The 26,523-nt window shown below is 40.9% G+C and overlaps 1 protein-coding gene across 12 annotated transcripts in view; it reads left to right on the top strand.

The window, feature by feature from the left end:
* The window catches only part of BBS9 (Bardet-Biedl syndrome 9), a 439,570-nt gene that overhangs the window by 306,926 nt on the left and 106,121 nt on the right, over window positions 1-26,523 (top strand). The window contains exon 23 of one of the 12 annotated variants that reach the window (XM_073332912.1): window positions 24,193-25,217. The exons of the other annotated variants lie outside the window; for them this stretch is intronic. Within the exon in view, the coding sequence (XP_073189013.1) occupies window positions 24,193-24,197 (5 nt within the window). The 3' untranslated portion in view covers window positions 24,198-25,217. Of the gene's footprint in view, window positions 1-24,192; window positions 25,218-26,523 lie in introns of those variants that run through there. 12 annotated transcript variants of the gene reach the window in all.

The following is a 26,523-nucleotide window of genomic DNA, read 5'->3' as shown; positions in this document are numbered from 1 at the left end:
TAGCAGAGATGGGCCTGAGTTAAGACCCAGTCTTAGAACTTTGGGATGTTTGGGATCTAATCCAAATGTTGTGGAATGACTGAATCTCTACATTCAATAGAAAAAATAATATTTACATGAGTAACCTTTGTTATCTGAGGATTAATAGGGGCATTCTGAAAATTGTTTGCAAAGCACTGGAGACAGAAAAATGAGAATGTGGGGCACAAAGAAACTGAAAACATGATCGACCAATCCAAAGCTCACTGATGTCTCTGGAAAAAACTTCCATTGATGTCAGCAGGATTTGGATCAGGCCCTCTATGAGAGAGCAACAGGGTGGACAATAGAAGATCCATTGTACATGACAGAGAGGATGAGAGGAAAGGAGATGCTTTTCAAAGAAAGAATAGGAAATTAAAAAGAAAGAAAATGTTATGGGTTAGGGATAGAAGAGGCCAGGCATGGATAGAGAGAAAAGAGGACAAAGAAATAGAAGAAGGTAAAAAAAAAAAAAAAAGGGAAGAAAAGACTTTTAGGTTAGTAAATGATTTTGAGTTTAGTTTATTGCAGTTCCTTGGCAGACATCCCATATATCTGTATGTTTGTGGAAAGGGATGGATTGGCTATGAATACTTTTTTGCTAATATTTATTGAAACTGTTACTAAATTACAGTAGAAGAGTACCCATCCGATGCTCTGGGTGAATACGACAATTTAAATATACACTAATAAAAATGCTAGCTTCTGGGCTCTGTAGATACATTATTAGAGAATAAATACTGACTCACCTAGAAGTCACCAGAATGCCCACCGAACTTTGCAGCCAAAGAGGGTTTAGTGATTGCCAGGGGCGCAGTTTGTTTCCTGAATTGACCCTTTGTAAAAGATTTTTGAACAATGGCAATTGTGCATGGACCCTAACATAAACTTGATGGGCAGAAGAAGGAAGTGGCTGCCTACAAGCATTATACCATATCTGTTTATGTAAAATGATTAATTTAGGAGTTGATATTCAAAGATACAAACTGGAGTGAGGCATCCAACTTAGGCCCCATTGAATCTTTGAAAATCTTAACTTTAAGTTTTAGGAAATTGTAACATTCATTTGGCTTAACCAGAAGTTTTAGGCTTGATACAGTAATAACTGGGTGAAATTCTGAGGCCTGTGTTATGCAGGAGGTCAAGCTAGATTATCACAACCGTCCTTTCTGGCTTTAATATCTGAGTTTCACCTACCTTCCTAGAATCCTGACGCTGGTTCCTGTGTGTAAATGTGTGATTATGGTGGACAGGCATTGGTTAAGTTTAGAATAGGTCTGGAAAACTGCTTTACAGGATACCACAAAATGCCAAGGCCGCCTCTGTATCTTGTCAACATTGGCCATTGTACATGTACACAAAGAGAGAATAACTAAATCCTTATGAAATGTTTGCTGGAAAAAGGATATTGTGCAGGTGCTGTAGCTTATTTTCCAAAAGAGCTTCTTTCAGAAGTCATGTTTTTTCCCAGATTCCCACATTATGAGCTAATATCTTAAATATTTATTTTTAAAAGCCATTTTTGAGATTGCACAAAGGCACCTGAAGCTACTAAAATCTATTCCACTCTGCAAGGGCTGAGCATGCTACCTCTGAAAAATAAGATATTTGAATGGAAATATTGACTGTTTCTCAAAGGATTATTAGCCTGCCTGACTGAGAATGAGGGAGCATGTTCCCACATGCTCATTGTTGGAGTGGATTATTGAAATTGTGAATAGGTTTTCCACTTCATTTTGTAGGGAATCATCAGAGCCATTAAAAAAGCCAAACTGAGCATTGTCGCTACAGCTTTGTGATGACATCATCAGAGAATTGACAGCAGTGATATTGGGAATGATGCTTCCAGAGCATGAGAACTTCAGTGAGTATTACTGTGAATGATACAGAAACATTTCCAAAGTGCAATTTAGGTTTTCAACAATTATTTCCTTTAACTATTGGGAATACAAGATTGCAATTTGAAAATGTACTGTAGCACTGCAGTACAGGCTTTCATGTCTAGGCAACAGGATTCCCATTGCTATACAGTCAGTGGATGCTTTCCTGCTATATCATCGAAGTCCGAGGGGGACACTGAAAAACTGTTTCATATGTTCTTCTCTACTGCAGCAATTGTTTCTGACACAGTTAGTAACACTGAAGCCCTATCACCTGAGGCAGTGATCTTGTCAGACCTCATAAACAGAGTAGGGCTACTACTTGGGTGGGAGATAACTTAAAACTTGAGGTGCTTTCAGGAATTGATACTGAGTCAGGCTTGAAATAATGCCCCAGCATACCCACAAGATGTGAGGTGATAGTATAGTGCTGGTGTTGCCTTCTTTCCAAGGAGATTTAAATTCTAAGGTCCTGACTCTCTGTGGTTGTTAAAAATTTTCTGGTATCTTGGAAGGCAGGGAGGATTCTGACCCTATTTCAGTGATTACATAATTGTAATTACAAGTGATTACAGTGTCTGTATATGTAAAATGCATTCTTATAGTTACAGTTGGGCTAAGGTATTCGCTTGCTGTTCTAGATCAAGGTTATACGTCTCATTGGTGCTCTTAAGCAGTTATTACACTTCTCCCCAAAGATGGTTCTATTTTGTGTGCAATGTGATATATAATTTTTACATGGATCTGAGATGTCTGTAAAGTACTTTGGAATCCCTTTTGCAGAATCATGCTTTATGACTACAAGATAATCCTGCTTTGGTCAATCTTAAAGCAGTAGTTTCAAAGATGTGGGACAGAACCAAATGACAGCCTGGATGCTGTGTGCATGAACAGACCTCTCAAATGTGCTATGGAGTCTCCTCTTTTTTTCCTTTTTTTTCCTTTTTTTAAATGAACAAAACAAGAAGTAAATCTCTAAGTGTTAGGATAGTGGAAAAAAACCTATTGCAGTATGACCTGAGTGCAGTTGATCCAGAGAGGACTGCCTGAGTTTGCAGAAAGCCAGAAACTATAGCTCTGAAGTATGAACAGCTCCATTCATTTCACTGGTGCTAACTGAGATGCCAGTGATGATACTTTAGATGTCAATGTTGTTAACTATTTCATTGCTCGTCAAAGCATGTAAGGAGAGAGAGAGGAAATATATTATGAAGATCTAAACCAGCATTTCTGAAAATAGGAGGATTGGAGGATAGCTGAAAGACTGGCTTGGAGCGTGCAAAAGATATATAAATTCAGATGTGTAAGCCGTTAACAACATATGGTGAGGTTGCACTGGGTGCATGCATGACTCGCTTCAGTTTCCTCACATAGGGCTCAACTTTCAAAAGTTTGGGAAACTCTACCATAGAGAGAGAGAGAGAGAGAAAAAAAAGGAAATTTTAAATAGCAGACCAAAGTAAAGGATTAGTGTCTGCATTAATGTTCTGGCTAGCCTTATGCTAACTCCCAAGCTGCACATGAGCAATAATAGGGAGCTGTGCTACCCTGAGAAAGCACATTTACTTTTCTCATGCACAAGTTAATTGCAGCTCAGGCTGCCTTACATAAGAAGGTGAACATGTCCAGCAACAAGAACCATATATTGCTTAGCCTACTACTTTTTAAAAATAAGCATGGTCAAAAGTTTCTTGTCATCAGTTGCGTCAAATAATCTTTCAACTGGATTTATAGCTTGTATTTAGTAAAACAGCAAATAAAAGTGATTACTTGAGGCTGTGTAATCAAATTCGCAAAGCAAATTTAAACAGGTAAGTGCTCCCATTCAGGTCAAAACTTTGCAGAATCAAGTCCATAATGACTTAGTGTGAGCACTTAGACTAGAACCCAAGATGCTATTTCTGTTTCTCTGCTCTAACAGTTGTACTGCACAGCCTCAGTAAACAGAAGCATAAGTTGTGTTTATTGTGGACTGAGTTTGTTATAGAATTGAACCATTGCTGTAAATACATGCAATGTATTTTTTTTCATGCCTTTGTTTTTGCAGTCACCAGCCACTTGTGCCAGAACTAATTTATGCATTTGCCTGGCAATTTCTTGCAAGTGCAAAATTGTGGACACAGGCCCCAATCCAGCAAAGCACTTAGCACATGCATAACTAAACAGAGGTGTAATCTTATTGGACTCACAAGGGCATGGGGTGGGAAATCTCTAAACAGCCTTCAGTATTCCTAGAGTAACCTTGTTTTGTTTTTCCCAGAAAAGCATTGATTGTAGGCCTCATGAGAAACTCAAGTTGGGCCAGCTGCTCCACTCATCCTCCTTAGCACTATGACATGCACTCCAAATGAGGGATAGGTAGTGGCATAATGAAAGATGAGTCTGAACCGATGCACAAGTGCCTTAAAATAACGGCTCTAACATCTCTGGATTGTTATAGCCAAAATCTTAGCTTTTGGATAACAAGATGTGAATTATGTGTTGCTTGGTCCACAGACTCAATTTTTTTTCTGGCGGGGTAACAGACATCTGAGTGTGGACTGAAAATCAATCTGGAATTACTGCTCATTGTTTTCTGATTCCCTTTGTAAAAAGGACATTGTAGCTGAGCTGCCTGATGCCTACAATGTAATACAATAAACTAAACAAACAAAAAACCAAAACATCTTAAATTGCATTTGATTTCCAGAATTTTGCTGAAGCCATTATTGACTTAAAATAAACTGTCACATCCGGTGTTTCATTAGTTTTTGCAGGTTCACAAATACTTGCAATGTTAGCATTCAAGTTAGTGGATTCCAGCATGGCAGGGCTGATCTATAAAATAGAATTTTCAACATAAGGGCAAACTTAAAAACACAGAATATTGACACCAAAAGCAATGTATGGTGCTAGCAATTATCTGTATTGCCTGTTCTGTGTGTTTAAGAGCTTTTTGTCCTACCAGTTAGCTTCTCTTTGGGGTTGATCCTGAACTGAAGCTATGATCTTGTGGGCATTGTGTCATGTTATGTGTTTATTGTCACATAAGGGATTGTGATACAACAAGGATTGTGATGGCAACTTATTTATTTATTTAACTTATCTATAACTATTTATTTATTTATTTATTACTAGAGGGGTGGACACTGTGTTGCATCTATAGCCTGAGCTCATTATGTACACTATGGGATCCTTGCATCTTTTCGTTCTCCCATGTAAGCACCCTATGTGCCACTCTTGCATCCCCTTGTATTTCAGAGATTCCCTGGAACTCCCACATTCTCTCCCTCATGCCAGGGGCTTTCTGTATCCCCATTCTTCCCTCCCTCCATACTGGGGTCCTCCATTATCCCCCCTGTGCAAATGGCTCTGTATGCCTCCGATACCTCCTTCCCTTCCATACCCCCTATTATGCCCTTCCCCCACATCAGGGGTTATATGTGTCCCCTATCTCCCTTCAGACAAATTTCAAGAGCTATATGTGTCCTCCATTCTCCCGCTCCCTATGCCAGGGGTTCCGTATGCCCCACGCTGTGTATGTGGAAAGCTAAGTTTGAAGTCCTAAACGTGAGTATTTGCACCAGAAATCTGATTCTAGAAGTCATACCTTGCAACCACAGAACAGAAACACTACCAGATAACCAATCAAAACTGTAGCTAACTCAGCTCAAATTTCAAATATTGAATACTCAAAACATGCAGCTGGCTCACAAACAATCTATAGACCAGGAGTTTATTCTCAGAAATTATTCTGCAAATAATTTCAAGTAGTGAAAAAGCAGCTCACAGACAATTCATAAATTAAAAGTATCTGATATATTCCGTGCAGTGAATTATCTTGAATACATTGTGTGTCAGTCTCCAGCTCTGAAACTCTCTGGATGTCTTCCACGTAGACTCTTGGTCCTCAAAGATGAGGATTTAAGATCCTTTTCCCAACAGCTTCTCCTTGACTTCCAGGTTATTACTAAACTTTCCGTTGTGGATTCATTCATTTTAAAAGGTCTTTTCCAGCAGGCTTTCCTCCGATATCTGCCCCTGGAATTCTGGGAGAGGCAACCCCCTTGAGCCCTGTTTTGAATGTCAGCAACGTGACTGCTGTAAGATGTAACTTTATCTCTTGCAGCTAGTAAATATTTATTTCCTGTTATGGGATTTTTCCTCATGGCTTTCTCTTTTTTTCATTTCTAAAATGGTGAAGGAGCCTCATGACTCCCTGAACGGAGGTGTTTCTAAAGTGCTGACCCTCCCCAGCTTCCCCAAAAGAAATAGGAAGTGGACTGTAATTCTTACGACATTTGTTTGTGTTCCCATGCCCTTTCAGATTTATGTACTTGACGTCTGCTTGCTTGATTTTACAATACGTGCAGTGTTTGGTTATCAACTATAACAACAGAAATCCTTGTTGGCTATTTTTACTGTAAACAGAATAGATTTAAGAAACTACTAACATACCTGCAGTAATGTCTGCTGCCTGACTTTTGCCACAGGAAAGAGTCTTCGAGGAGACTACTTTTGGCAGGCACTCCCAAATTTGGAGTTAGGATCATGGTGAGAGAGATCCCTGGGGGTCTGCTCTCCTCCTGTAGAAAAGTAGAATGTGCTTTCCTGTAAAAACATCCACAGGCATCTCCCAGCACAAAAGATCTGTCCCCTCACTTTGCTTTCGTCTCTCCCTCAGAAAAAGTCTGTGCTGCACGTCTGCTCTCCTCCTCCTGTGAGGCCTCCTGTTTGCTTCTGCCATCCTATTAGAGAATTCAGTCACTCCCTTGAATTCTTTCTGTTCTAAGACAGACCCTTTCCTTCACGAGATAATGTCTGTCTTATTTTAAGCTGAATTTAAGAAAAAAAAATGACGTGAAAAATCAAATAACTTTGATTTTCTGTTTCCAGCATTCCAGGTCTGACGAAAAGAAAAAGAGACAAATTTTATCATATTTTTTAACTTTAACTGAAAAGGTGGAAGGCTACTGAGACAGAAACAGTATTTAGACCAGGTTGCTTAGGGTATGTCTACACTACGAAATTAGGTCGATTTTATAGAAGTCGATTTTTAGAAATCAGTTTTATACAGTCAATTGTGTATGTCCCCACTAAGCGCATTGAGATGGCGGAGTGCATCCTCAATACTGTGGCTAGCATCAACTTACGGAGCGGTGCACTGTGGGTAGCTATCCCACAGTTCCCGCAGTCTCGGCTGCCTATTGGAATTCTGGGTTAAGCTCCCAATGCCTGATGGGGCAAAAGCATTGTTGAGGGTGGTTTTTGGTACATGTCGTCAGTCGCCCCTCTCTCTCTCTCCCTCCGTGAAAACAATGACAGACAATCGTTTCGTGCTTTTTTTCCTGGGTTACCCGTGCAGATGCCATACCACAGCAAGAATGGAGCCCGCTCAGCTCACAGCTGCTGTTGTAAGCATTGTAAACACCTCGCGCGTTATCCTGTAGTATGTGCAGAACTGGGCTAAGAGACGCCAGCACAAGGATGATTGTGAGGAGGACATGGACACAGACGCTCCTGAAAGCACAGGCTGTGGCAATTGGGACATCATGGCAGCAGTGGGGCTGGTTGATACAGTGGAACGCCAATTCTGGGCCCAGCAAACAAGCACAGACTGGTGGGACTGTATAGTGTTTCAGGTATGGGAAGATTCACAGTGGCTGCGAAACTTTCGCATGCGTAAGGCCACTTTCATGGAACTTTGTGAGTTGCTTTCCCCCTCCCTGAAGCACAGGAATACCAAGATGAGAGCCGCCCTGACAGTTGAGAAGCGAGTGGCGATAGCCCTGTGGAAGCTTGCAACACCTGACTGCTACAGGTCAGTCGGGAATCAATTTGGAAAGGGCAAGTCTACTGTGGGGACTGCTGTGATCCCAGTAGCCAATGCAATCACTGACATTCTGCTGTCAAGGGTAGTGACTCTGTGAATTGTGCAGGATATACTGGATTGCTTTGCTGCAATGGCGTTCCCTAATTGTGGTGGGGTGATAGACGGAACACATATCCCTTTCTTGGCACCGGACCACCTTGCCAACCAGTACATAAACCACAAGGGGTAGTTCTCAATGGTGTTGCAAGCAGTCGTGGATCACAAGGGACGTTTCACCGACATCAATGTGGGATGGCTGGGAAAGGTGCATGATGCTCGCATCTTTAGGAACTCCAGGCTGTTCGAGCAGTTGCAAGAAGGGACTTACTCCCCAGACCAGAAAATTACCGTTGGGTATGTTGACATGCTAATAGTTATCCTTGGGGACGCAGCCTACCCCTTGTTCCCATGGCTCATGAAGCCGTACACAGGCAGCCTGGACAGTAGTAAGGAGCAGTTCAACTATAGGCTGAGCAAGTGCAGAATGGTGGTAGAATGTGAATTTGAACGTTTAAAAGTGCGCTGACACTGTTTGCTGACTAGGTTAGACCTCAACGCAACCAACATTCCCATTGTTATTGCTGCTTGCTGTGTGCTCCATAATATCTGTGAAAGTAAGGGGGAGACGTTTATGGCAGGGTGGGAGGTTGAGGCAAATCACCTGGCTGCCGATTTTGAGCAGCCAGACACCAGGGCGATTAGAAGAGCACAGCTGGATGCATTGCACATCAGAGAGGCTTTGAAAACCAGTTTCATGACTGGCCAGGCTACAGTGTGACAGTTGTGTGTGTTTCTCCTTGATGCAAACCCGCCCCCTTTGTTGATTTTGTTTTCAAACCATGCATTCTTTCTTTATTAATTAAAAAAAAAAAGTGAGATAACTGACAAGGTAGCCTGGGTGGGGTGGGTTGGGGGAGGAGGGAAGGACAAGGCCACATTGCTTATTGTAGCCACACTACAAATCAAAACTGTTTGAATAACTGGGCCATCCTCTGGAGTGGAGTGGCTGGGTGCCCGGAGCCTCTCCCCCCCCTGCGTCTTGGGCGTCTGGGTGAGGAAGATATGGAACTTTGGGAGGAGGGCAGGCGGTTATACAATGGATGCAGTGGGGGTCTGTGATCTTGTTGGCTTTCCTGCAGCTCCAACAGATGCTTCATCGTGTCCATTTGCTCCCCCATTAGCCTCAGCATCACCACCTGCCTCTGCTCTTTGCGCTCACTTAATGATTTCCTGGCCTCTGCCACTGAATGCCTCCACACATTAAGCTGTGCCCTATCAGTGCGGAAGGGTTGCATGAGCTCGGAAAACATGTCATCGCGAGTGTGGTTTTTTTGCCTTCTAATCTGCGATAACCTCAGGGTCGGAGATGATAGGGGGAGCATAGAAACATTTGCACCTGGGGGGAGATAAAAAGGTAAAATTTAAGATGATACATTTCTGAGAACAAAAGGGAGAGACGTTCACAGTGAATCAAGCAATTCACAGCAGACAGCACATGTGCTTTAGATACAAGGTTGCATTTTGCCTTTTATATTGAGCTCCTGCCAGTATGGTGACACATCACACATGGCTGGGCAACAGAATTCAGTTTCCAGGCAGCGATGGTAAGCCTTTTGGTATGCGGGTTGGCTTCTTTCGCCTTCGTAACATGTGGGAATGGTTTCAAACTGCAGCACCATCCTTTCCCAGAGCAAGCAATGCTGGTTGGGTTTCACATTTGAAAGGAGGGGCTGCAATTTTCGGGTGGATGTGCAGCACACACCTCCCCCCACCCCACCGCATGGCTATTTTCTGGGATGATACCTTCACCCCTCCCCCCACCGTGTGGTTATTCTCCGGGATGATCCCTTTTAGCCAAGTATAAACAACCCAGCGTGAACGGGGTCCTTTTACGGTTCCCTTACAAAACTTCCCCTATTTCAACCAGGTGACCATGAATGATATCACTCTCCTGAGGCTAACACAGAAAGATAAAGTCCAAATGTTGCTTGAATGTGACCAAAACCCAGGAGCATTTGCTGCCATGCTTTGTGCTGCAATGATTCCAGTCTACTTGCTACTGGCTTGGCGTGGTAAAGTCCTACCATGGAGGACAAAATAAGGCAGCCCTCCCCAGAAACCTTCCGCAAAGGCTTTCAGAGTACCTCCAGGAGAGCTTCATGGAGATGTCCCTGGAGCATTCCCGCTCCATCCCCAGACATGTTAACAGACTTTTCCAGTAGCTGTACTGGCCGTGAATGCATCCCAATTCTTCAGGGCAAATCAAACATTAAACACTATTGCTTTAAAACCTTGTACTGTAGTTACAAATGTGCACTCACCAGAGGTGCCTTCTCCAACTTCAGGGTCCGGGATCCTGCATTGGGAGAGTATTGGCTCCAGGGTGATGAAAAGGTCCTGGCTGCCGGGGAGAATGGATTCACCGCTTGCCTACTGCGCATTCTCCTCCTCCACAAAACCCTCCTCCCTGTTGCGTGAGACTCCTCCCTTCCACGTGTCCACAGACAGTGGTGGGGTAGTGGTAGGGTCCCCCGCTGAGAATGCCATGCAGCTGATCATAGAAGCGGCATGTATGGGGCTCTGACCCGGAGTGACCATTTGCCTCCTTTGTCTTTTGGTAGGCTTGCTTCAGCTCCTTAAGTTTCACGCGGCACTGCTGTGTGTCCCTGTTGTAGCCTCTCTCCACCAGGCCCTGTGCGATTTTGGCAAATATATTAGCATTTCTTCTTTTTGATCGGAGTTTGGCCTGCACAGATTCTTCTCCCCATACAGCAGTCAGATCCAGTGTCTCCCGTTCGGTCCATGCTGGAGCTCGTTTGCGATTCTGGGGGGACTGCATGGTCACCTGTGCTGCTGAGCTCGCCACACTGACCAAACAGGAAATGAAATTCAGAATTTCCCGGGGCTTCTACTGTGTACCTGGCTAGTGCATCGGAGTTGAAAGTGCTGTCCAGAGCAGTCACAATGGAGCACCCTGGGATAGCTCCCAGAGGCCAATACCTTCGAATTGCGTCTGCACTACCCCAAATTTGACCCAGCAAGGTCGATTTTAGCACTAACCCCCTCGTCGGGAAGGAGTACAGAAGTCGATTTTAAGAGCCCTTTATGTCGACGGAAGAGGGTTGGTTGTGTAGACGCATTCATTTTAAAATCGACCTAATGTGACTAAATTTGACCTAACCCCATAGTGTAGACCAGGGCTTAGTGTCTAGATGCTATGGTGATGGGTGCATGAAATATATCTAAGTTGGAAGAATCATACTAAACACTCTGGGCAGGAATCTCAACTCACTGATTTTGTTCCTCCATCAAGTTAAGTGGAATTATTCCAGATTTATATCAGTATAAGTGAGATCAGAATCAGGCTCTCTGGCATGTGATGGTTAGTAGGCCAAAAAGGATGAAGGTTAACGCTGTTTGTGTGCTTGTTTTCTCTACTTGATTTTGTTGTAATATTAAATTTGGCAACTTGTTAGTCCATAAAAAGACAGAGAAAATAATATTAAAAATATTTAATAATTTATCAGGGCCAAACTAAATACTAACATACTTTGTATGTATTTTCAATACATCTGTCCTAAATAACAACAGAGCTTTGCCTGATAGCGCCTTCAGGGACCCTCTGGTGTCATGGGAAACAAGAGTTTAATAACATTTTATGAAACATTTTGTTTTTTTAAATAATAAAAGGGAAATTATATTCAAATAACTATATTTTAAATATAGAAAGCCATGCAATTCAAATCTGCCCCAAATTTATGCCAGTCTGTGGGGGTTTTATTTGTTTTTGTTTTTACTCCTAAGCAGTGTGAGTTAAGGCAGAGCATCATTATTTACCTCAACGATCTGGGTCTCCCCACTACCACCTTTGGTCATAATGTGATTTTTAAAATATATTTAATATGTAAGTGCATAGTGTTGATTAAGTACTTGAGAGGTCCTCATGGGAGCAGAATTTTAGGGCTGCCAAAAGTTGGTTGTGCTGCAAGGGTTATAAAAATGCAATTTATTTATGAATAAAAGGGATCAGATTATTCAAAGGAGAAGGGGACAATCAATAGTGAAGTTTAAATCCCCTTCCAGAATCTGCAAAACCTGTGCTAAGTGAAACGTTTGCAGCCTGAATGTATATTTAGCCAAGTATTTAGTTAAGTGTACACCACAGTAAAGGAACTTGCACATACCTGTGTGTGTACAGTTTCTCTGCTTCTCATGCCTCCATGATTTGAAATGCTTAATTATAATTCTTTTTCTCCCTCTTCCTATTCTACTGATCTCACAGGAGTGGAATGTATGAATGAAGAAAGGCTGCCAATATCTTAAATTTCATTCATTAAAACTTTAAAGAAAAAGTTCTTATTAAATTATAAACATTTTTAATCTTCTCTGGAATGAAACTCCAAGCTATTCTAGAGACAATTTATACTTGAGTGTTTTGAGTTTATGTAAATTGCTTTTCATTCTGTATCTCAATCTATTTGAGAATTATTTAGAAAGACTTAAATTTATTTGGAATGTTTCTCCAGCAAATCAGGTTATTGACATCATCCATATTAGAATTAGAAAGAAAGAGACTTGTTCCTTTTTTTTCCAACGGCCAGATCCTTCAACGTTCCACACGCTTCCTGCAAGGAGGTGAGTATTGTCAACTTCTATTGACTTCAGTGGGCCCAACAGGCTGAACTGTGGGTCCCTTTGTAATTAATGGAACTTTTGACATTGCCTCCAGTGGGCTCAGGAATTAGCCTGTAGATAATAAATAGGTAGCTAAATCTTCTCTTATCTGAATTTTAAGGTGCATGTTACTATGGTATATAAGGACATGATCCAAGGCCACTGAAGTTAATAGAAGGGAAATCATGTCTCAGCAATCTACTAGAATTCTTTAAGGTGGATATAATGTACTTATATTTTCAGAAAGCCTCTGACAAGGTCCCTCACCTCTTAAGCAAAGTAAGCTGTCATGGGAGAAGAGGAAAGGTCCTCTCATGGATCAGTACCTGGTTAAAAGATAGGAAACAAAGGGTAGGAGTAAATGGTCAATTTTCAGAATGGAGAGAGGTAAATAGTGGTGTCCCCTCGGGTCTGTACTGGGACCAGTACTGTTCAACATATTCATACATGATCCGGGAAAAGGGATAAACAGGTGGAAAAATTTGCCGATGATACAAAATTACTCAAGACAGTTAAGACCAAAGTAGACTACAAAGAGTTACAAAGAGATCTCACAAAACTGGATGACTGGGCAACAAAATGGCAGATGAAATTCAATGTTGAAAAATACAAAGTAATGCGTATTGGAACACGTAATCCCAACTATCCATATAAAATGATGGGGACTAAATTAGCGGTTACCACTGAAGAAAGAGATCTTGGAGGCTTCGTGGATAGTTCTCTGAAAACATCCACTCAATGTGCAGCAGCAGTCAAAAAAGCTAAGAGGATGTTGGGAATCATTAGGAAAGCACTAGAAAATAAGACAGAAAATATCATATTACCTCTATATAAATCTATGGTTCGCCCACATCTTGAATGCTGCATTTGAATGCTGCATTTGGTCATCCCATCTCAAAAAATATATTTTGGAATCGGTAAAGGTACAAAACAGGGCAACAAAAATGATTAGGGGTATAGAACAGCTTCACTGTGAGGAAAAATTAATAAGACTGTGACTTTTCAGCTTGGAAAGGAGACAACTAATGGGGAATATGATAGAGGTCTACAAAATGTTGACTGATATGGAGAAAGTAAATAAGAAAATATTATTTACTCATAACATAAGAACTAGGGGGGATCACCAAATGAAATTAATAGGCTGCAGGTTTAAAACAAACAAAAGGAAGCATTTCTTCACAGAATGCACGGTCAACCTGTGGAACTCTTTATCAGAGGATGTTGTGAAGGCCAAGACTACAACAGGGTTCAAAAAAGAACTAGATAAGTTCACGGTGGATAGGTCCATCAATGGCTATTAGCCAGGATGGGCAGGGATGGTGTCCCTAGCTTCTGGTTCCAGAAGATGTGAATGGGCGACAGGGGATGGATAACTTGATGATTATCTGTTTTGTTCATTCCCTCTGAAGCTCCTGGCATTGGCCACTCTCAGAAGACAGAATACTGGGTTAGATGGATCTTTGATCAGACCCAGTGTGGCTGTTCTTACGAAAATTTTACATGGAACAGTTTTCAACTGGAAAATGCAGTTTAGTTGAAATAAATATGTTTCACAGAAAATTGTCAACATAAATTGTTTTGAATGTCGTTTCATTTCAATAATGTTGAAATAGTTCATTTTGACATTATTGTTTATAGATTCATAGATATTTAGGTCAGAAGGGACCATTATGATCATCTTGTCTGACCTCCTGCACAATGCAGGCCACAGAATTTCACCCACCACTCCTACAAAAAACCACCTCACACCTATATCTGTGCTATTGAAGTCCTCAAATCGTAGTTTAAAGACTTCAAGGAGCAGAGAATCCTCCAGCAAGTGACCCTTGCCCCATGCTACAGACGAAGGTGAAAAACCTCCAGGGCCTCTTCCAATCTGCCCTGGAGGAAAATTCGTTCCCGACCCCAAATATGGCGATCAGCTAAACCCTGAGCATATGGGCAAGATTCATCAGCCAGATACTACAGAAAATTCTTTCCTGGGTAGCTCGGATCTCACCGCATCTAATAGCCCATCAGAGGACATTGGGCCTATTTACCATGAATATTTAATTACCAAAACCATGTTATCCCATCATACCATCTCCTCCATAAACTTATCGAGTTTAATCTTAAAGCCAGATAGATCTTTTGCCCTCACTGCTTCCCTCGGAAGGCTATTCCAAAACTTCACTCCTCTGATGGTTAAAAACCTTCATCTAATTTCTAGTCTAAATTTTCTAGTGGCCAGTTTATATCCATTTGTTCTTGTGTCCACATTGGTACTGAGCTTAAATAATTTCTCTCCTTCTCCGGTATTTATCCCTCTGATATATTTATAGAGAGCAATCATATCTCCCCTCAACCTTCTTTTAGACAAGCCAAACTCCCTGAGTCTCCTTTCATAAGACAAGTTTTCCATTCCTCAGATCATCCTAGTAGCCCTTCTCTGTACCTGTTCCAGTTTGAATTCATCCTTCTTAAACATGGGAGACCAGAACTGCACACAGTATTCCAGGTGAGGTCTCACCAGTGCCTTGTATAACGGTACTAAAACCTCCTTATCCCTACTGGAAATACCTCTCCTGATGCATCCCAAGACTGCATTAGCTTTTTTCACAGCCATATCACATTGGCGGCTCATAGTCATCCTATGATCAACCAATACTCCAAGGTCCTTTTCCTCCTCCGTTACTTCTAATTGATGCATCCCTAGCTTATAACTAAAATTCTTGTTATTAATCCCTAAATGCATGACCTTACACTTCTCACTATTAAATTTCATCCTATTACTATTACTCCAGTTTACAAGGTCATCCAGATCCTTCTGTAGGGTATCCCTATCCTTCTCTAAATTGACAATACCTCCCAGCTTTGTATCATCTGCAAACTTTATTAGCACACTCCCACTTTTTGTGCCAAGGTCAGTAATAAAAAGATTAAATAAGATTGGTCCCAAAACTGATCCTTGAGGAACTCCACTGGTAACCTCCCTCCAGCCTGACAGTTCACCTTTCAGTAGGACCCGTTGTAGTCTCCCCTTTAACCAATTCCTTATCCACCTTTCAATTTTCCTATTGATCCCCATCTTATCCAATTTAACTAATAATTCCCCATGTGGCACGGTATCAAATGCCTTACTAAAATCTAGGTAAATTAGATCCACTGCATTTCCTTTGTCTAAAAAATCTGTTACTTTCTCAAAAAAGGAGATCAGGTTGGTTGGCACGATCTACCTTTTGTAAAACCATGTTGTATTTTGTCCCATTTACCATTGACTTCAATGTCCTTAACTACCTTCTCCTTCAAAATTTTTTCCAAGACTTTGCATACTACAGATGTCAAACTAACAGGCCTATAATTACCCGGATCACATTTTTTCCCTTTCTTAAAAATAGGAACTATGTTAGCAATTCTCCAATCATACGGTACAACCCCTGAGTTTACAGATTCATTAAAAATTCTTGCTAATGGGCTTGCAATTTCCTGTGCCAATTCCTTTAATATTCTTGGATGAAGATTATCTGGGCCCCCCGATTTAGTCCCATTAAGCTGCTTGAGTTTCGCTTCTACCTCAAATATGGTAATGTCTACCTCCATATCCTCATTCCCATTTGTCATGCTACCATTATCCCTAAGATCCTCTTTAGTCTTATTAAAGACTGAGGCAAAGTATTTATTTAGATATTGGGCCATGCCTAGATTATCCTTGACCTCCATCCCCAGTGTTTAGTGGTCCCACTTCTTCGTTCTTTGTTTTCTTCTTATTTATATGACTATAGAACCTTTTACTAATGGTTTTAATTCCCTTTGCAAGGTCCAACTCTACTTGACTTTTAGCCTGTCTCACTTTATCCCCACATGTTCTGACCTCAATAAGGTAGCTTTCCTTGCTGATCCCTCACTTCTTCCACTCCCTATATGCTTTCTGCTTTTTCTTAATCACCTCTCTGAGATGCTTGCTCATCCAGCTTGGTCTACAACTCCTGCCTATGAATTTTTTCCCCTTACTTGGGATGCAGACTTCCAATAGCTTCTGCAGCTTTGATTTAAAATAATCGCAGGCCTCCTCTACCTTTAGATCCATAAATTCTTCAGTCCAAAACTGCAGTTTCCACGATATGCATCTGATGAAGTGAGCTGTAGCTCACGAAAGCTTATGCTCTAATAAATTGGTTAGTCTCTAAGGTGCCACAAGTACTCCTTTTCTTATTATTACTAGCACTCGTCCTCCAGTCTATATCTGGGAAGTTAAAGTCTCCCATGATCACACAGTTTCCATTAGTATTTACTTTATTAAAAACATTAAAAAGGGCTCTATCTCATATCCAAATTAGATCCCGGCGGTCTATAGCACACCCCAAGCACTGTCCCAGGGGTGGCTCTAATAGTTTTCTTCCCCAATTTAATTTTTGCCCAGACTGACTCAGTCATATCCATTTCATTGCTTCTTATTTCTTTACATTCTATCTCATCATTGATATACAATGCTACTCCACCACCTTTACCTTTATTTCGGTCTTTCCTAAACAGCACAGACCCTTCAATACCTGTAGCCCAGTCATGACGACTGTTCCACCATGTTTCTGTTACCCTATAATATCTGGTTTCACTTCCTGCACCAGTAGCTCTAGTTCCTCCATTTTGTTACCTAGGCTCCTCGCATTAGTGTACAAACATCTTAATTTTTGCTGTTTGGCCTCACTCACATTCTGTACCCTATTAGGCACGGTCATTCTACAGCCAGTATAACCTATTAGACTTGTGTCTATACTGCCCTTCCTCCTACCCACGGCTGTATCCACTCTTACTTCATTTTCTTTCCTCTCAATGCTAAATTCTGGCGTGGAGATTACCTGGACATCTCCCAACCATCTCCCCCTAATTCCTAGTTTAAAGCTCTCTTAATCAGTTGTGCCAACCTCCATCCTAGAAGTCTATTTCCTTCCCTACTCAGATGAAGTCCATCCCGAGAGAACTGTCCTCTATCCATGAATGCCTCCCAGTGGCCATACATCTCAAAGCCCTCCTTATAGCACCACTGCCTAAGCCATCTGTTGATAGTCATAATTTTGTCACACCTTTGTTGCCTTTCTCTAGGAACAGGCAGAATCCCACTAAAGATCACCTGAGCCTCAATTTCCTTAAGCGTCTTCTCCAGCCTAGCATAGTCTCCCTTAATACTTTCCAGCGAGAATCTAGCCGTATCATTTGTTCCCACATGAAGGATAATTAGGGGATTCTTTCCCGCTCCCTTTAGAATCCTTTTCATCCTCAGGTCTACATCCTGTATCTTAGCACCTGGAAGACAGCACACCCTCCTATTCTCTGGATCAGCTCTGGTTACAGGCCTATCTATTCTTCTCAGTAAAGAGTCCCCAATCACATAGACCTGTCTTTTCCTAGTGATGGTGCTATTCTCCAGTCTATCCCCTGTTCCCTCTGGCTGCAAGTTTTTTCCATTCCTATTCTCCCTTGTAATCCTCTTTAACCCATCCTGTATCCTCCTGGGGCTCATATTTGGTGTAATCTCCATTAACTCTTCCCCTTTTCCTATAGGACTAGCCGCTCTTCTCTTCTTCCTTGCCCTTCCACCTTCAATGACTACCTGCTGAGCCCCTTCTTCATTTTCCAACTCTGCATACCTATTCTTGAGCTCTATTTCCCCTTCACTAGTCCATCTTTTCCTCTGCCTGGTTCTTTTAGTCACATGCTTCCACTGACCACTTTCCTCACCCAGTCTCCCCTCAGAATTCCCCAGTCCTGCTTCCATCTGCAAGTCTGAGCTTTTCCCTTCAGATACCTCATGTCTTTGCTCCATAATCTGCTCAAACCCCTTCCTAAACTCAGCTAGACTTTCCACTTGCATCTCCAAACCTCGGATCTTTTCCTCCATCAGCTCTATCAGACAGCACTTCATACAGACAAAACTCTTACCAGGTGCCCCCTCCAGGATCATGTACATACCACAGCTTCCACATCCAGTCATCTTCATTGTGTCTTCTGCTACATGGGTCACTCCCACTGCTACCTCTGTATCTGTCATTGCCTTTCCACCTAAATCCTGTTAATCTGGGAAACAGAAACCACACCCTGTTTACAGCTCTGTTTGCTGGCTCCTGTTCTGCTGCAGCTGTCTGTGCCACTGCCTGACTGGCTGCTACCTTTATAGGACCCCTAGTCAGAGAAGCCCCGCCCCCTAATCAGGGCTCAGCTTCTCTCCCAGCACAAAGCCCCTACAAGCCTCTACACATACAAATACTACCAATACAAAACCAAACACAAATACCTTCTCCTCCAACAGAACTCCCACTCAAACTCCCCTGTTTACAGCTCTGCTTGCTGGCTCCTGTGCTGCTGCAGCTGTCTGTTTAGTTTCATTTTGGTTTGACTTTTATATTAATTCTAATACCATATTAGTTATATTTAATATTTTATCTATATTATGTTCTGACATAATAACATAACCGTTCAATGTTTCCAAATCAAATTTTCTGTTTTTGATTTTTCAGGATTTCTTTTCTGTGAAAAATTTTGAAATTTTGCCTTTTTGTTCCAACTTGGAACCAAATATGAATTTCAAAATGTTGGCATTTCCCACATTTTCCAACCAGCTCTAGCATTGAGCTACTTTTATACCCTTTACCATTCCATTATGGTAATCCAAAATGACCCTGGCAGGATTTCAACATTTGTTTTTTGGGAGTCTAAGTATTTCAGACCTGAAGCTGAGGCCAAAATATGCGTTCACTTGGTAGGGCTGTGTGTACATCTGCAGACTTCGATGATGACCACATTTCTTTTCCCAGTAAACCCTTGTGAGAGATTTGTGCATCTGTGTCTTTTCTCTTGTATGTGTGTTTATGTATGTATAATATCCAGTCCACTTGGATAAACACCATATAATCATAATCCGTTCAGGTCAAGAGTTTGGGGAAGTGAAATGCATGCTGTCCACTGTGTATGGCTGATGTACTGCCCTTCTCTTTCCTTCTCCCATAAATTTCTGGAATGTTAGCTGGAATGTCAGCTTCAGCCCATCCTTACCAGTTAGCACTTAGAGGCTTCTGGATTTGCATAAATTTGAATCCTATGACTCTCTGCTCCCCCTCCAGTCAACCTCCACCAAGGTTTTTGCACTAGTGTATGAAAGAGTTGGCACAGGGACCATTTCCATAGTGTATAAGGGGCGCACAGGCTACACTACATGGCTTCTGCCCATATTCCATATACATGCACTCTTTGTAACAAGTAAGTTGTGCTGAAGGCCTTGTACATGATCCCCAAACCACAAGAGCATTTCACCCTATGATTCTATATATGAGTAACATACACACATGTTGCTGCTTATATACTTGTGTAAGCCCAGGTAGGATGTAGACCTGATATATATTTATCTTAATTGTTCTTCTTTCTCCTGTTGTAGGATGTAGACCTGATATATATTTATCTTAATTGTTCCTCTTTCTCCTGTTGTCTTTTACTTTATACCTTTTTAGGCTAATCAGTGTTTTGTTTTCTTCAAATCTGATTTAAAGGAACTTGTGCCCATGGAGAAGGGGTAAGAGTGCAGCTATGTCTCTTTAGATTTATGTGTCTACAAAGCACTGATTTAAACAACTTTTCTTTAAACAGGAATTATTTTAGGAGAAAGTGTTTCTTCAATGGCACTCTCCCTTGGACATTTGTCTGATAAGCAGAGTTCTTTGTCAAGAGAGTGACATCTCCTTAATGCAAGGGCAGGCTCTCCTTTAACTCACTTTTTCCTGGTCTGAACTGAAGGCTCAGTGGTTTTTTGTTATGTCATTTTACATGGAAGGGTAAAAGGAGTTATGAAAATGATACCAAAAATGGAGATTTCCAAGTCTATATATATATATATATATATATATATATATATATATATATATATATATATATTTAAAGTAATCATTCTAGTTTATTCATTTAAAACATGTTCTTGGTATTTCCCAACAATACAGTTTTTAAGGAATTTATTGTGTTGGGGGTTATTTACTGAGGGTTGTGATAAAACTTGAGGTCTAAAGTAAAGATTTGTTTTTTCATATGCAGTTGTAGCTGGCTTGCATAGCTGATTACAGCCCTTATTCTACAAACACTTACCCATGGCAATAACTTTGTGCATACAAGTAGTTTGAAATCAAGGGTCTACTCACATACATAAAGTTATTCAAAGCTGGTTGTTTCCTGGATTGGAACCTCAGCTAGGACCTATTTAGGGTTTTTTAAATATATCTTTATTTTCCTATAATTTTTGGATTTTAAACCTTGGTTATTTTTAGTGAACGAAAGAGGTTATTTTCCATTTCTGGTGTGTGTGCTCACATGTGCGCTTGTGTACACACGTATAACAATTATTTTAATCATTTTGCAGCTGGAAAATAAAAAATATTTACATTTTTTTTCTCTAGTCTTCATAGTTTATTCTCTCAAACATGTACCATTGTTTGTTGGTTTTAATATTGCTTTGTTGAAGAATTCAGATTTTTTTAATTGTCCAGGAAAGTAATGATCACAATAAGAACAAAACAAAGAAAATTGGGAAGAAATCTCTTTTTATACAGTTTGTTCAAAGTAACTTTTCGTTTAGCTCTGAACACAAAGACACTAACTGTGAGGTCTACTTTGCACTGTTGCATTGATAAAATTAGCCTCTCTACATGAAATATTAGCTCTCTTGTATACATTTCCTCCTTACTATGTTCAATTATCTTAATGCATGTTGTAAATGACACTGATTCATGGGCTTAGTGCAGGCAGAAGTTCAAAGACCTACATCAGGAAAAGATCCGGGAACCAAAAGAAAAAACACCCCCAACTGACTTTATAATTAATTAACTTCACCATATAGCTTCATAGCTCTTACTTGACAGAAATTAGGGGGTTGGATAAAGAGAGAGATTTTTTTTCTTGTACTCCTCTTCGCATTGGACAGGTTGTGTGACTGTCTGTGTTGGGACTTGCAAAGAGACTAATTAAAGAATTCATGGGTTTATGGAATTGCTGGCTTGTAAGGAGAATATATTACATCTGTGCTAGGGGGAGGAAAACGTAATTTAATAACTTAAATCCAAAGTGCAAGGGGTGGAAACCTCAATTAGAGTTACTATTTAATCTGATTTATAGATTAATTTGGCTCAGTTAGATCAGATTTGTGTCATCATAAAGCTATACAGCAGAAAAAAAACATACCTGTTACTAGCATGCCTCCGATAGGTCCTTTTCATTTTGAATTATTTTATTTGTTTGTTTCAAATTTCCTTCGAACAGAAAAGCCCTGTGGCAGCGGGTAAAAGGATCTGTTGTTCTGCAAATTTTAAGGAAAGTGAAAGCAATTCTCCTTTTCCCCTGAGGGGGCTGCTTTTGAAAGACGGCTTCTAACTTTGTAGGGGAGAATTTGCACCTGCAGTTTAATTGTACCCACATTGTTTTGCTCCCTCAATTAATTGAGCAGACATAGTTTGGGATTTGGCCATTTAAACTGCTGATGACACCTGCTGATCAGGTAGTTAGATGGCTAAACCCCATAATTTGCTCCTACAGGTGCAGGTGTAGAACTTCATGAGTGATTGGACTGAGGCCTATTTAAAATTTAGAACTCAGTTTCCACTCCTCCCCCCACTTATTTTTCAAAAGTTTAGGTTAAGGCTGCTTACCCTAGTATTATTGCTGTATCCCCTGACCTTAGCCTTGGTAAAATGTAATTTTATTGGTAGATGTTATGGTCTTATTTGCCTTGATAATGTAATTTGAAAAGTCTTTGTGTGTGGTATATTTAATTCAGATAACGTTTTATTTTCCATTTTATTTACGTATTTTTTGGTGGTATAGGTATGGTATTAAGTCAGACAAAGGGTGCTAGGTAGGCTTTCTGGAGCAAAATTGCATCCACTTTGCATTACTGGAGTGATTAATACATGTTGGCAGTACATCCTTGAAAGAAGAAAATAGCTTCTTGTCTTCAAGGCTCCTGATTGATAACTCCATTATATACTGTATTAAACATCGGATTTCTTATTTATGCTGATCTTGATCCAGGAACGTGTAGTGAAACATCTGGCAGTGGGCAGACCAGAGGCCTGAGCCTGTGAGGGCCATCTTTGCCCAGCAATAAGAAATTGCTTGATAATTCTGGGGCATATGGCAGCTTGTGCACACATAACTCAGCAAGCTAGCTTTCACCTCAGAGGCATACAGGGGTCGTTGAAGTCTATTTACTGTTCATCTTGTCAACCAGTGGACGTGTTCACTCACACACCTTCAGGTATCTTGTAATCCCTAGATAGGTGGATGGACCTCAGATTGTATGCAAAGGGGGTCTCTTTGTTCCTCTCCGCCCTTCGTGATTCTGGTCACAGATGTCTCCTCTCTAGAATGGGGAGCTCATCTGGGGGACCTCCAGACTCAGGGACTTGGCCAGATCAAGAACTCTCTCTCCCCGTAAAGGTTTGAGAATTTTGAGCAATTCACCTAGCGTGTTGGCTTTTCCTTGTGTGCATCAGAGGTTGTACTGTGCAAGTCCTTGTGGCCAACACTGCTGCTATGTTCTACTTGAACAGGCAGGGAGATGCCAAGTCAGATTGTGTTTGTCAAGAGGCAATGGAACTTTGGGATTTTTATGCCGCAAATTATGCTCACCACCTCACATCTCCTGGTGTTTAGGAGTCTCTGGCGGATCATTTCAGGAGAGCATCCAGCATGAATCACTAATGGTCCCTCAGAATGGATAAAGCCAAGTCCATTTTTCATCTTTGAGGAACACCACAGATAGACCTGTTTGCTACACAATTGAACAGGAAGTGTCATCTATATTCTGGTCCAGAGCAGGTCACAGTCCGGGCTTTATCTCAGATGCTTTCCTTTTATCATGGAAGGATAAGCTGCTGTATGCCTTTCCACCCATTAATTTGATTTCAAAGATGGTTATGCAAACTCAGAGAGGCTCACACCACTCTACTCCTGAGAACACCAGCCTGGCCTTGATCAGATGCTGCACCCCAACGCTTCCTGTCTCCAGCTTGGATGTTCAATGGTTAACACTTCAGGAGACTGAGCGTTCCGTAGACTGAGCGTTCCAAACATTCTGTTGAATAGCAGAAAATCATCCACCAGATATAATTACACAATGAAATGGAGATTTTTTCTGTATGGTTCCAGCTGTGGCGTTCTCCTCCTACGCAGTCTTCCCCTCAGTTTATTCTGGAATATTTACTCCACCTAAAGGGAGAAAAGGGCTCTTTGAGCATTCACTTGGTTCCTGTTTCCACATTCCATTCTCCTTTAGAGAATCAGTGTAGATCTGATTTTTTTTTCAATGATAGGATTTTTGAAGGCATTGAACAGGCTCTGTCCACTCGTGAGAGTACCCACACCTGCATGGGATCTAAATTTGAATGGTTTTGGCCTTAATAGATCCACCTTTTAAGTCTATGGCTACTTATTCATTTTTGCATCTCTCCATAAAAGTAGCTATTACCTTGACCAGGAGGATAGCGGAGCTTCAAGCATTATTTGCCGACCCTCCTCATGTACGGCCTTTATAAGGACAAGGTTTAGTTGCATGTTCATCCTAAATTTCTGACTAAGGATGCTGTTGGACTTCCACCTTAATCAGTCTATATACTTAACCTTTTTTCCAAAGCCTCACTCTCATAAGGATGAAGAGAGTCTCCATGCTATGGATGCCTGCAGTGCATTAGCCTTTTACATGGGCAGGACTAAACAGTTTAGAGTGTCCCCATAACTGTTCATTTCTTTTGCTGACAGAATGAAGAAGGGGCAACCTGTTTCTTGGCAGAGAATATCTTCCTTGATCTCATCCTGCATACAGCTGTGCCATGACATCACTGAAGTTCCTGTACCTGAGAGAGTTTCAACACATTGTACAAGAGCACAGGCTGTATCATCTGCACTCTTGAGTCAGGTCCCCATCAGTGATATTTGCAGGGCTGCAATTTGGTCATCTGTACATACTTTCACTAGTTGTTATGCTATCTCCCAAGTCTTGAGACATTATGCTAGATTGGGGATAGTTGTGTTGCAGTACTTGTTCAGATGGACTCTAAAACCCTTCTCCATTCTGAACTACTTGGGAGTCACCTGGGTGGAAAAGACATGTGGAATCACTCAAAGAAGAATTTACCTGTTCTGTAACTGTTGTTCTTCGAGATGTGTTGCATATGTCCACACTATGACCCATCCTTTCCCCCTTTTGCACTGGAGTCTATGCTTACTGGATTCCAGTTTGAAGGAACAGAGAAAGGGTTGAGGCAGCTCTGCCATTTATGCCATCAGCTGGGAGCATGAATGTACACAGGGCACATGCATTGCCCCAACGGCTGCCATTATGGGGGGAAAAAATCTGTGGGTTGATGTGCTTGGTGCACACATATCTCCAGCGGAATGGACATGTGCAACCCATCTCGAAGAACAACAGATATAAAAAAGGTAAGTAACCATTTTTAGGAAAGGTAGCCTCATGATCTTAGTTAAACTGAGGCTTTCCTGTCCTTAGAATAGAAAATTGCTACGTTATTTCCAGTGCCATAATATTGTGATGTTTGACAAATGATGCCTTTTTCATGACTTCTCTACTTTTTAAATTAAAATAGTGATTTGTTGATCTTGGTGTTTATGATGCTGTATAATCATAGATGATGTGGTCCCTGTACTCAGGAGTTTACTAAGTCCCCAATCCTGCAAAAACATGTATGCATGCTTATATTTAAACCCCAGTGGTTCTATTGACAGACATCTCTCAGAGTAAAGAAATTTATTTTGGGGTTCTAATCTCTTAGTTGTCCAGATTTATTTTTTAGTTTGTTTTTTGTGTGTGTTTTTGTGTGTGCACATTCATGGTGGATTATTGTTGGAAAGCTCTTATGGTAGAAATGAGTTTGAGGGAAGGATTTGAATTAAGAGACGGAGGTTGACTGGGCCACAAGAAATGAGAGGGAATTCCAAGTCTGGGGGAACTTCTCAAGAAGACATGAAACAGAGAAGGAAACAAATGAGACGTTAAAGAGAAGGAGTTTTGGGAGGAGCAGGCAGCAAGAACTGTCTAGGAAAATATGTGAAAAGGTGAGATCCACATGCAGTCATTGCAGCCTGTTTTCCATTGCTGTGCTCTGCCTTGTTCTGTTTCATAATGATTTTCCAAGTACTACATAGTTTTTAAAATATCAGCATTTAATTTTAATTTGAGCAGCTGCAGTGCTGGTTTATTTTTTAAATACAGCTGCTGAGAATCAGTTGAGTGTTTAGGCATTTTTATGTTTTTCTTGATGAGTTATGGTCAGCTTCTTGCCAGCTAGTGTGTACACAACTTCAAAATGTGGTTTGTCATAAAACTATTAAAATGCAATTGATGAGCAAAACTGATATTTCACATTTTTTTGAATATGGAGTGTTTTCTCACATGGCACTGTTTCAGACTGAATATTTTTGGTGGTTGATTTCCTCTGTGAAAAGTAGATGGACATGTCTGGAAGGGAGCCCTAAATGACATTGTAGCTACATACAATAATATCCTTCCTTGTTATGGAAAAGTTAAGTCCTACTGGGGGAACAAGCAAAAATAATAAAAAATCTAGATAATTTTGCACAAGTTCACCACCAGCGGAGTTCCTTCCATCATTGCTATTACTGTGTTAATCATCAGTTTGGGAATGGGCCTGCTTCTGTGCAACTCAATAGAAAGACTCCCTTTGACTTCTATGGGAATTAGATCAATCTCTATGGTTTTTAAAGGTAGTAGAGGCAAAACATTCAAATTTTGCCTTCCTTACAGACAATGTTATTTTTTAAATTCTCTTTCTTGGTTTCATATTTAGCACTCTTTGAAACAGTGCTACATACAAAGTCCTATGTAAAGGAAAAAATACTGATTCAGAGGTCTGACTCCTTCATAAAGCCATATTTCTACCAGTATTCTGTGTTTTCCTATGTGTAGTCCTTTATCGGGAAAAGATCTGTTGTTCCTGAGTATACAGGAAATGCTATGTAGTCAAAATACCACTTGACACTTTATCCTCCTGCAAGCAGCAGTGTAGCTGAAGTTTGACTATATCATGCATGTATGATTCTTGACAATTATAT

The sequence above is a fragment of the Lepidochelys kempii genome, chromosome 2 (genome assembly GCF_965140265.1).
Source record: "Lepidochelys kempii isolate rLepKem1 chromosome 2, rLepKem1.hap2, whole genome shotgun sequence".
NCBI classification, from domain to species: Eukaryota; Metazoa; Chordata; order Testudines; family Cheloniidae; genus Lepidochelys; species Lepidochelys kempii.
This window is presented reverse-complemented; position numbering and strand designations above follow the sequence as displayed.